The sequence below is a fragment of the Sycon ciliatum genome, chromosome 6 (genome assembly GCF_964019385.1).
Source record: "Sycon ciliatum chromosome 6, ocSycCili1.1, whole genome shotgun sequence".
Taxonomy (NCBI): Eukaryota; Metazoa; Porifera; class Calcarea; order Leucosolenida; family Sycettidae; genus Sycon; species Sycon ciliatum.
The window spans coordinates 307,308-319,062 of record NC_088648.1 but is presented as its reverse complement, the minus strand read 5'-3'; the positions used below and the strand labels follow the sequence as shown (position 1 = coordinate 319,062).

Genomic DNA, 11,755 nt, shown 5'->3' with positions numbered 1-11,755 from the left:
CTATGCCGGAAGATGGCGAAACGGGATTAATCTCCCGTTGACGGCACCACTGACACCACAGTGACCAAGCTGAGTCGTAATGTTTCCTCGTTCCTCCACGCCAAGAAGAACTGAGGAGCGACGACACGTCTGCTGAAAGTTGTTGATGCTGCCATATACGCCCGACAGCGGCCAAGCGACTAGGCGCAGCTGTCTCGCTTCCACGAGAGGGTGAACGTCGCCCTGCTCGTTCATGAGTAGACGAGGGTGATGAGGCAGCATTATAGGTTGGTCGACACAGAGGCTCAGTAAGAGGGGAAACCATGGGGCTCCTCTCCACATCGGGGCAACTAACACACACTGAGCTACCTCCTCCCTCTGAATCTTCCTCAGGCACCTCGTCAGGAGACAAAACGGAGGAAACAGGTACGCATTCAGGTCTGACCATGTGAAGCTGAGAGCGTCGGTCCTCCACGAGTGCGGGTCTGGCTTCCAGCTCACAAATCGGGGTAGCTGGGCAGCCGTGCGTGAGGCAAACAGATCCACTTCCAGAGGAAAAGCAAGTTGGTTGGCTAGTCTCTGAAAGACTTCCCGGTGGAGTATCCACTGTGCTGCTCCCGTTTGCCGTGACCAAAAGTCGGCTTCCACATTCAATTCGCCTGGCCGGTACTCGGCTCTGATGGTGATGTCTTTCTCCAGGCACCATTGCCACAGTTGTTGGGCTTCGCTGTTCAGCTCCGGGCTGGTGGTTGATCGCATTTTGTTGATGCACCATACAGCCGCCTGGTTGTCGATTTCGATGATCACATGAGCAGACCGAAGGTCCTTCGCGAGCGATTGTAGACCAAAAAAGGCTGCACGTAGTTCCAGGCAGTTGATATGAATGTGCTTCTCCGCCACCGTCCAAAGGCCTGATGCGTGGCGATGACCACAGACTGCTCCCCAGCCGACTGTGGATGCTGCATCCGTCTGCATGACCAGGTCTGGAACTGGCAGAGGAATAGAGCGGCCGTTGACCTCCTCCAGGTGCTGAAGCCACCAAGACAGATCCTCCATTGCTGCTGCGCATAGCGGGACGGTCTCCTCCCATGGTACTTGCCGGCGTAGGGCTGATGCCCGCACTGATTCCAGGCCGCTCAAATGCAGGTTGGTGGGAAGAATCGCGGGTGCTGCAGAGGACAGCAGTCCCAGGATGCTGGCAAGTCGTCGAACCGTACTCTGTCGCTGGGCAATTAAGCTCCGGCAAGTTGTCAACGTCCGATGGACCTTGTCCGTGGGGAGTTCTAATGTCATGGCTATTGAACTGACCTGGAAGCCCAGAAACTCCACCACTTGTACCGGCTGCAGCTCTGACTTGCTGAAGTTCACCTGGAAGCCTAGGGCCAGCAACAGATGAATGAGATTGGCCACATGCTGCAACGCCTCCTGATATGATCCGGCCATGATCAGAATATCGTCCAGGTACACGACCAGACGTACACCCTGTTGGCGGAGGCAGGTGATCACCGGGTGAAGGAGCTTAGTGAACTGCCGTGGAGCAGATGCCAGGCCAAACGGGACAGCCGCAAATTGGTACTGCCGACTCTGCCACTGCACCGTCAGGAAGCGACGGAGGGTTGGATGCACTGGCATGGACAGGTATGCGTCGGTTAAGTCCACTTTCACCATAAAATCGTTCTTTATCAATAGCTCCCGCAGCGTGGCGATACCTTCCATTTTGAAATGGTGGTATTGCACAAACTGGTTCAATTCCCGCAGGTCGGCCACTGGGCGCATCTTGCCATTCTTTTTCGGTACGACAAACAGTGGACTGAGAAAGCCAGGTGTACCAGGGGGCACCTCTTCCAGGGCACCCTTCTCTTGCAGTGCCTGTACTTCCTTCGTCACCACTGCGGTCAACTCTGAGGACATCTGCCTGGGGAGTGGCTTCCGCCACTGGACTGGTTCCCGACTGAACTCCAGGCAAAACCCTTGCACATATTGCGTGACTTCTGGGTCTCCGGTCAGCTGACGCCAGCGTCTGGTCTGACCACCAATTCGGCCGCTCGGACGTCCCTGGACCTCCGAGTCGCTCACCCTCCAGTCCAAGCCCCACTCGGGTAGCTGGGTGCCTTGACATTGCAGGTCTGGTGGGAGCGCCTGCCAGCACACCTCTGGCAGGAAACGTTTCAGGCATTGTTTGGCTTCGGAGGGCCGTGCTTGTTGCCGGGCTGTTGTTGCGACCGGGGCTGCCACTGCGGCTTCTTGGGGTAATGTGGACGGTGAGGGGCATGGCTTGCGGAAGTCCACCCGTCCCTGCGGGCTCCGCTCCCTCGAAAAAACGGCTCACGGGAAGCCTCTGAAGGCTTGCGGCGTTTGGCGTTGCCGTCCCCCTGATCTTGTCCGAAGCGCGACGACCGTCTGTCTTTCCCAGCCACATGACCATGACTTGGCGGCAGCTTACGCAGTACGTCAGCCCAAGCCTTGTCTGTTTCCGCCTGCTTCGTTATCTGCTCGTTCAGGGCAGGGCCAAATAATGACTCTCCCGGGTTAGCAAACTCTGCAGTGGCCAGGCTGGAGAGCTTGGGGCGGATCTTGGATAAATAAATGGAGCGCCGTTTTATGGTGAGTGCCTGGTTAGCATCTCCCAGGAGACGCAGTTCTGCCGTAGCGGCCTCCCGGATCTGTTGACCTTGCTCACCGAGGCCAGAGTTTTGCGTGTGTTCAAGTATGTCACACAACGGACCAACCACATTCAATAATTTCGCCTGCGTCAGGTACTGAGGCCTATCGGGCCGAGCCTCCGAACGAGGCGGCTTCTTGTCAGCCCCATACACCATGCGGGCGACTTGTGCATCCAAAGCCGGGACTAGTGCTGCTGGAGTGTCAGGGCGAGGGTAGCGACGGGAAATGGCCTGCCGGGATTTGCGTCTGAGTTCTGAGCGAAGACATGACTCAAGAAACTTAGCAGTTTCGGGCGAGACATGACGGGTAAAACTGTTCTCTTCCTCATCCCCGTCCTCCGCTGGCCAGTCCGTGTTGGGACCCACACCGTCGGACACCAGGCTATGTGTGCTACCGGAGTCCAAATCATCAGCCTCCACACCCGCTAGCGTCGGACCAAGCGGCAGGTGGCATACTTGCGCCAGATCGCCTGGATCTTCAGGACCACTCGGGTCTGAGGGGAGAGGTCGTAGCCTAGGTGGCCCTCTCGAGGTCGACCGAGCAGCGAGTGGCTGCAGCGTGGGAAAATTTGTCGGGTCGCCCTCAACGGACCCACCACGCGTATGCTCAACACCGGCTCTGGAAGCCTGAGCGGGCTGACTACTGCTGGCAGTAGACCTCGCTAACGAGGAGTCAGCCGATTGGGAAGCAACCGGGATCAGGAGTGGATCAGTTTCCGGGGTACATGTCCCATCCACGATCCGCGAGTCGTGCTCTTGCCCGGACTCCAAATTTCCCACAGGCATGGACGTGTTGTGGCCTTCCAGGGATGCCAAACGCCTCTCCAGTGGGCGCAAGGCATGGTCCAGAGCCTGCTGGACTAGCGAAAAAACATCCTGAGGTGCGGAATCCATACCGAAAACTCAGACAACAGAAAACTTCAACTACACACTTCCTCGAGCAAAGAAAAAAGGTGAAGAAGAAGCTAGAGTTCCCGCGTTTGAGCTGATGGATCACGTGTGGAGCAGTTTTCCTTACGAAAATTTGTTTGTCAAATTTTAGTAAAACTGCGTTTTGAAAATGCTATCTCGAGCAAAGGAAAACCCGATTTCGGGTTGGTATACACTGTTATATCGAAGCTCGAAGCTCCGATATGCAATCCAAAACTCAGGCAAAAGAGCAGAGACTCGAGTAGATCTCTCGATCAAGAGAAGACCCACGGTGAGTAGATCTAGTACTGAGTACTGTAGCGGACATGGAAATCCAGTCGATTGACCGGGCCCGGGGCCGGCGCCCTCAGCGCGTACAGAACGCTGCTTGCAGTGCACAACGTCATGTTGTCATTGTTGAGCCGATGCGATCGCGCGCGCGACCAGCGCGCTGCAGCGCAAAATGCATGTTATTTTGTAGTTCTATCCACGGCTGCATGGCCAGCGCTCTGGGGCCGCTAGACGTGCGACCGGATTTCCATGTCCACGACACTAGTAGCAGAACACTACTCACTAGTCAACAGCAACTCACTGACGCGTCTGTAGCGATGAAAGGATGACTTGTACTATCATGACATTCATGTAGGCAGTGCAGACATGATCAAGCGACGGCTTAGAATGGGAATCAAGGTTGCAGCTGTGGTACGTTTAGCTAGCTGTTGACCCAGTGCTAAAAAGTAACACACCAGTACAGCTCGAGGAGAGGCGAGATCAATCCTGTGTGAGTTTTTGCTTCGGTCGAAGTCACAGTGAAGAGTTTTTCACGGTGTGGTGGATTCGATTGTTTGTCCGTTGGTACCCGGCATTAGTAATACTGGAGAAGTAACAGTTGTCGCAGGACGTGCAGTTGTCAGAAAAAACACTGTAACTTGCATAATAAGCTCTCTCATCGCTGATCCAACTAATTACTTGCAGCAACACGCAGATCGGCCGAAGAAGAGGAAAAAGGAATTCTCATCTGCTCCAGTTCTCTGCCCGAAGAGGCATTACCAACGCTGCGGCTACCTGGAGTTCGTCCAGGTAGGTCACTGGGCGGAAATCGTTGTTCATCAGGGTGTTGATTGTGTTGCTTGTGGCGCACCAATACGCAATAGGAAATAGTCGCGAACGAAGAGCCACATATCTACAGCAACAGCTAGTGCACAGACACTGCACGGGTGTTTGCAGTGCATGAACTCTGGCCAGTCTAGTCGTCCCCGTACGCCAAATGCGTAGATCTACGCATGATTTGGATCTGCCGTACATTTTTTTTATCGAATACAATTTTATTGAAACAAAGAAAAATGATGGCACCTATGTACAGGGGATGGTCCACGCCTGGTATAAAGTAAACGTAAAAGAGAAAAAAGTAGTACAGTGAAATCGATAACAATAGTTCAGTTCCCACACAATACCGCTCCTGAGCCGGATCAGACCACAATCCTAGCCTCGGCAACCGCCAGTGCGGCAGAAGCAAAGACAAGGCGGTGGCAGTGGATCGGTCGGCGGGCACCCCGAAGACAGGCAACACTTGCATGCAGGAGGGCGAAGCTCAGCCGGGCACCGTACATTTTCTCGTGTTTTGGGCGAATCTGAGCGGTACAACGCTGTCGAATTGGGCTTAATTTGCCCTGAACCAGCCGCTATATCGAAGTTAAATTAGGTGTTTTGAAGACCACACGGGAACACTGCGGCCAGGTCTTCTTTCCTGAGTCGTTTGTTTGAAAATCGGAGTGTTTTTGAGCTCGTAGTTTCGTCTTTGTTGTGGAATGACCGTGCGTACATTCTCCATGGAATTACCAAAGTCACACCCCGTTTCTTACATTACTAGGAGCTTTGTCGGTAGCCACGATCGTTTTTATCCCTGCTTCCATACGTCCTTTCATTGAACAGCCAAACGAAACTTTGTGGCGCGCCTTCGTTTTTTGTGGCACGGGTGTCTCAAGTTTGTCACTTCGACGTGTACACAACAACCACATCAACACCTCAAAGGACCAAAAACCAAGTGAGCAAAGTATTTCAACGTTGCGATTTCGCCTGGCCTACTGTGAAGACGGAGACTTCTACTCGGTAGCAGATACTCGTATCAATAAGCTGGGAGGGAGAGCGCGGCGAGCAAAACGTTGGGATGAAAAGAGCCACATTCTCTCTCTGAAAAGGTCGTCGTTCCCACACACTACTTGCTCTACCCAGATCTGCAGAAGGCTAGATTTTGCATGCTCGAATGTCACTTGTCCGACCACTTCGGGAATCAGGCATGTTGGATAACTGGATATGTTGGATAACTGATATCATTTTTTATGTGCATATATGACTGGATTTCACTGATTTATGTACACAATACCCAAATATATTCATACATATTTTATGGATTGCTCCATGTACACATACATGTTAGCATACTTGAACACATCTACTTCAAGTAAATGCATATAGGGCTTGAAAGTGATGACGTCAAAACGGCCAGGGAGTAGTAAGTTGACATCAGATTTCTATTTTTGGATCCACTAAGGTGTGACTTTGCTATTGCCTAAGTATGTGGGTGCATAGCAACCCACTCATGTCGCATGCAGGTGTGACTTTTATTTCGCCACCAGTTGTAACCCCGCCCCCAGTAGCCAAATCAGTCAGTTTCACTGGCTACATCACCATGCTGTGGGTAAGACCGCTTGAAATGTGCTTGGATCCATACAAAAACAGGATCCAAGTGGATCCAGTTTTTGAATTTTTGAAATTGTTGCTATGCTGTGACGTAGCACTTTCAAGCCCTATTACACCGTATAATATAAATGTACAAAAAAAATTAGAATTTTACTGTTGAGAGTCATAAAATTACCACTCCCGGGCTGCTCGGATAACCGGCGTGCTCGGATAACTGGTGACCGGATAAGTGACATTCGACTGTAACTAACTTTAGTCAAAGGCAGCTCGAAGAAGAGAAGAAGATGTCTTGTGCACTGGTGGTGGCCCTGGCTCAAACTGCAAGGATTTCCCCTTGATGAGTGGCATGTTTTGTGTCTGGAGTGCATCTTGACGCGGCCCAAGCTGTTTGAAGTGGCTTCAGTGCGCCGAATTTGACCTGGAAGAGTTCTGGCAAGAGTGGCATCCAGCTGATTGGAAAGAGAGGCAGCGCACAGTGTGAGCTCAGTGTCACCATTAGCACCATATTCAGCCGTGCTGTACCGCTTTACTACCGGTGGAGGCTTTGCCTAAGAGCTGAGAATTGTTGTGATTGCCCAGCAGCCAGTGAAATAGAATTGTGCACAGCCCAAGTCACCTGTTAGACGCATTGGAGCGTGTGTGCGTTTCCGAGCGTTTCCTTTCTGCCAGGACGTGGAACGATTCTGGGCGCACACCTGTGCAGGCTGTTATTGATACTAGACTGTGCACTTCAGCTGCGAATGAGTAGAAACAAACTACTTGCCAGGTTTGGAAAATTGATACAGTCAGACCTCGCTTAACCGCACACATCCGTTTTCCACAAAAATGTCCGGATAGACGAGGGAACCGGATAATCGAACACTGATTATGTCGGATGCATCACGCATGCTGTGTATCTGTAACCGGCTATCTTCTTCCGGATGGCGAGGGATCCGGATAAAAGAGGACCGGATAAGCGAGGTCTGACTGTATCAATTTTTCACAACACCGAAATATATTGTACATATTTCGGTTTTTAAAATTGTTTGAACCGTAGCCATAGTACCAACGAGTGCGCTGCGTCCCCCCCCCCCCCACACTCTCTCTCTCTCTGTCTCTCTCTCACGGCATGGCGAGTGCGGCAGTGTCCCGTTGTAGGCAGCACCAACAGCAGCAGCAACCAGTCAAGCCCAGGTGTCCACGGCGCTCCGCCGTTCCCAGGCCGGTCGCTGATGCTCCGCTAACGTTCACGCGTAGCTTTCACCGATCAGGTAAACCGGTCTTCCTGGCCTCCTGGGAGTGCTCTCTGTACATGATCTACTCCGTGTGCATCTTGAGATAGGAAAGCGTTCAGAGAACATGGTATTATTATTGTTATTATTATTAACTGGTTTGAGGGAAAGAGACATTTATTATTATTATTATTATTATTATTGTAAAAGAGAAAAGGACATATGGATACGAGTTAAGAGTAACTCTCCATCACTGTAACATGATACTATATACAGTCATTCGACGTCCTGACACCTAACTTCAACACATCTCCGTAGCGCTAACCGACAGCCTTCCAACTTGGAAGGCTCAAGGTTATGGAAAGACCAAAAAGGGGAAGGCAAGCGCAACGAAAACGAGCAAAAGCTACAGTCCCAACGGAACAAAGAATGTCGATTGTTACTGGACGATGACGAGACCAGTACGATATTTGACAAAGCGGTCTAACTACAATTCGAAGCAGCAAAGCAGCACACCACCCAACTTGGGTGGGTCATAAATATCAAAGATAAGTAAAGAAAGGGAGCTTCCAAGTTGGAAGGCTGTCGGTTAGCGCTACGGAGATGTGTTGAAGTTAGGTGTCAGGACGTCGAATGACTGTATTATAATATCATGTTACAGTGATGGAGAGTTACTCTTAACTCGTATCCATATGTCCTTTTCTCTTTTACATTTATTTATGGCTCAACATCCGAGTTTCAAATTATTATTATTATTATTATTTTAACTGGTTTGAGGGAAAGAGGCAAACGGGAAAAGTCTGAAGAAAAAATTGACTGTCACCACCAGGACTCGAACCAGGGACCCTCGCTTGTAGCCAGCGATGCTCTAACCACTGAGCTATGGTGCAGTCGTCATCCCAGCAGAGGCCGTTCAACATTTTCTTCAGACTTCGCAACTCACACTTCCCGTGAATCCACACAGGCGGGTGGGACGCAACCCTCACTGTAACCCTGCCCACCCAGCTTCGCGAAATCCCTTCTCGTACTCCCTTCAAATCCGAGATATCCCTGCTGTTGCACAACTCTGTATGCTCGTGTAGCGACCACCCCTGCCCGTACACTTAAGTACACAACTCTGTATTCTCGTGTGGCGACCACCCCTGCCCGTACACTTAAGTAGTCATTAACCCCTAGGCCCTGCCCACCCAATTCTTCCTCACTCTTTCTCCTTTCTTACACTATTATCTCTTATTGGCCACTGGCTATCGTGAGAATAAAGATTTGAAACCCACACATTTCACGTACAAACTAGCACGTGGGGAGCCCCAAGTCATAAAATATTAACTGGTTTGAGGGAAAGAGACAAACGGGAAAAGTCTTAAGAAAAAATTGACTGTTACCACCAGGACTCGAACCAGGGACCCTCGCTTGTAGCCAGCGATGCTCTAACCACTGAGCTATGGTGCAGTCGTCATCCCAGCAGAGGCCGTTCAACATTTTCTTCAGACTTCGCAACTCACACTTCCCGTGAATCCACACAGGCGGGTGGGACGCAGCCCTCACTGTAACCCACACACTTCACGTACAAACTAGCACGCGGGGAGCCCCAAGTCATACAATATTAACTGGTTTGAGGGAAAGAGACAAACGGGAAAAGTCTGAAGAAAAAAATGACTGTCACCACCAGGACTCGAACCAGGGATCCTCGCTTGTAGCCAGCGATGCTCTAACCACTGAGCTATGGTGCAGTCGTCATCCCAGCAGAGGCCGTTCAACATTTTCTTCAGACTTTGCAACTCACACTTCCCGTGAATCCACACAGGCGGGTGGGACGCAGCCCTCACTGTAACCCATACACTTCACGTACAAACTAGCACGCGGGGAGCCCCAAGTCATAAAATATTAACTGGTTTGAGGGAAAGAGACAAACGGGAAAAGTCTGAAGAAAAAATTGACTGTCACCACCAGGACTCGAACCAGGGACCCTCGCTTGTAGCCAGCGATGCTCTAACCACTGAGCTATGGTGCAGTCGTCATCCCAGCAGAGGTCGTTCAACATTTTCTTCAGACTTCGCAACTCACACTTCCCGTGAATCCACACAGGCGGGTGGGACGCAGCCCTCACTGTAACCCACACACTTCACGTACAAACTAGCACGCGGGGAGCCCCAAGTCATAAAATATTAACTGGTTTGAGGGAAAGAGACAAACGGGAAAAGTCTTAAGAAAAAATTGACTGTCACCACCAGGACTCGAACCAGGGACCCTCGCTTGTAGCCAGCGGTGCTCTAACCACTGAGCTATGGTGCAGTCGTCATCCCAGCAGAGGCCGTTCAACATTTTCTTCAGACTTCGCAACTCACACTTCCCGTGAATCCACACAGGCGGGTGGGACGCAGCCCTCACTGTAACCCACACACTTCACGTACAAACTAGCATTATTATTATTATTACTCAATCTGCGGACAGAACTGTTTCGTCCTTTGTGGACTCGTCAGAGCAGCACAGAGGAAATGAGGCCGAACCTGACAGCAATGGAAATAAAAATTTCCAATCAGGTCCGAACGTACCTTGCCAGAGTGCTCAAACTGACAAGTCAGTGAGCTCTGCATAACGCAAACAGCAAAGGCACTACCCCACGCAAGAGTGCTCAACTGCTACAAGAGCAGGAGCGAAATACTCACGCGAAATATTATTATTATTATTATTATTATAATTTTCTTGTCCGTCTCGGGGGACCGACGTATGTCCTGGAGTGCTCCCCGCACTCTGTGTGCATCTTGAGATAGTATAGCGTTCGAAGAACATATTATTATTCGCTCGTCCGTCTTGGGGGACCGACGTGTGTCCATGTGTCCCGGAGTGCTCCCCGTACTCTGTGTGCATCTTGAGATGTGATAGCGTTAAGAGTAAACAATATTTAAAATTGACCTCAGAGTGCAGCAGAACCTCTCGCTAAGGGTCGTCTTCGGCAAAGCTCTTGGGAAAATGTGAATGGATAGTCCTGTGTTGCTGATTTTAGTACAGTAAAACCTGTAACTAAAGACCACCGTGACTAAGGACCACCTGCCACTAAGGACCACCTGCCACTAAGGACCACCTGTCACTAAGGACCACCTGCCACTAAGGACTGCTTTCTCTGGTCCCAAGGGATGGTCGTTAGTCACAGGTTTTACTGTAGTTTCTCCTGGGTTATTTTCTTTTCCGTTTGTGTAGGCGCCGTACGAACACCGATACGGACGGTGTCGTTACTCTCCGCTGCAATGGAGGCTTCCTTAATGAGTAAGCTTTCCGAGTCGTGTCTGCATGTGTGTGTGTGTGTGTGTGTGTGTGTGTGTGTGTGTGTGTGTGTGTGTGTATGTGTGTGTGTGTGTGTGTGTGTGTGTGTGTGTGTGTGTGTGTGTGTGTGTGTGTGTGTGTCAAGGTCAGTGTCAGCCGTTGGGTGGTTCAATAGCCGATTGAGTCATCTTTCCAAGATGTCTTCTTCAAGCAAGTGCGTACATGCGTGTGTGTGCGTGGGTGTATGTGCGTGTGTGTGTGGGGGGGGGGGTGCGCGAGCGTGTGTGCATGCGTGCACGTATGTGTGTGTGTGCCTTCAATCCTGGTTTGAACATCATCCTCACCCACGTACTGAGGTGTGGCAGGCCAAAATAAGCAGGATCATTTCCAAGCCAGTTTTTAGATGTCGCTTACCAAAACTGTTAGCCACACCCAGACAGTGATTGGATTTCACTTGCCAAACTGTGTTGGCTGTATACACGCAGGGGCTGGATCTCACTTGCCAAACTGTGTAGGCTGTATACACGCAGGGGCTGGATTTTGCTTTCCTAACACCATGCTGGACACAGCAAGGGAGGCGGCGGATTTCACTTTGTACAGCTGTGCACATCGAGTTGGGTCGCTCTTCGTTCACATTCTACCTGAAGCTTTCTCTGACATTCGTGTGTGAATGCAGCTACATACTGTCAGGTCACAAGTTTCTTGGCGCCGATTTCCCCGGTAAGACTGAGCAATGGCTAACATCTACTTGTGCTGCTTCTACTTGGAAAGTGATGTAGCAATAAAACGGGGGCACGACTTATGTGTGTGTGTGTGTGTGTGTGTGGAGGGGGGGGGGGGGGGTCGAGGGCTTAGGATGGATTTGTGGGGGGGGGGGGGCCTTAGGGAATTATCCATAACAGTGTGTACCTGTTCGTCTATTGAGCTCTTAAGCTTTTGTCTCTCCCTCTCCATGTCTCCCTCCCTCTGTCTGTCTCTGTCTCTCTCTCTCTGTCTCTCTCTCTCTCTCTCTCTCTCTCTCTCTCTCTCTCT

At 51.0% G+C, this 11,755-nt stretch overlaps 1 protein-coding gene and 1 long non-coding RNA gene across 3 annotated transcripts; one reads left to right on the top strand and one right to left on the bottom strand.

The window, feature by feature from the left end:
- LOC135819037 (uncharacterized) lies at nt 1-1,890 on the bottom strand. The gene has a single exon (XM_065332186.1). The coding sequence runs from the start codon at nt 1,888-1,890 to the stop codon at nt 1-3; it is 1,890 nt and encodes a 629-aa protein (XP_065188258.1).
- A 2,314-nt stretch (nt 1,891-4,204) lies between these two features.
- Nucleotides 4,205-11,512, top strand: LOC135819087 (uncharacterized). 2 transcript variants are annotated; one of them, XR_010553865.1, is made up of 4 exons: nt 4,205-4,631; nt 7,376-7,501; nt 10,661-10,726; nt 11,400-11,512. It is a non-coding gene; the product is annotated as an uncharacterized LOC135819087 (long non-coding RNA). The 2 variants fall into 2 exon arrangements; XR_010553864.1 differs by lacking the exon at nt 7,376-7,501 and having other exon boundaries at nt 4,209-4,631.
- Nucleotides 11,513-11,755: the final 243 nt, after the last annotated feature.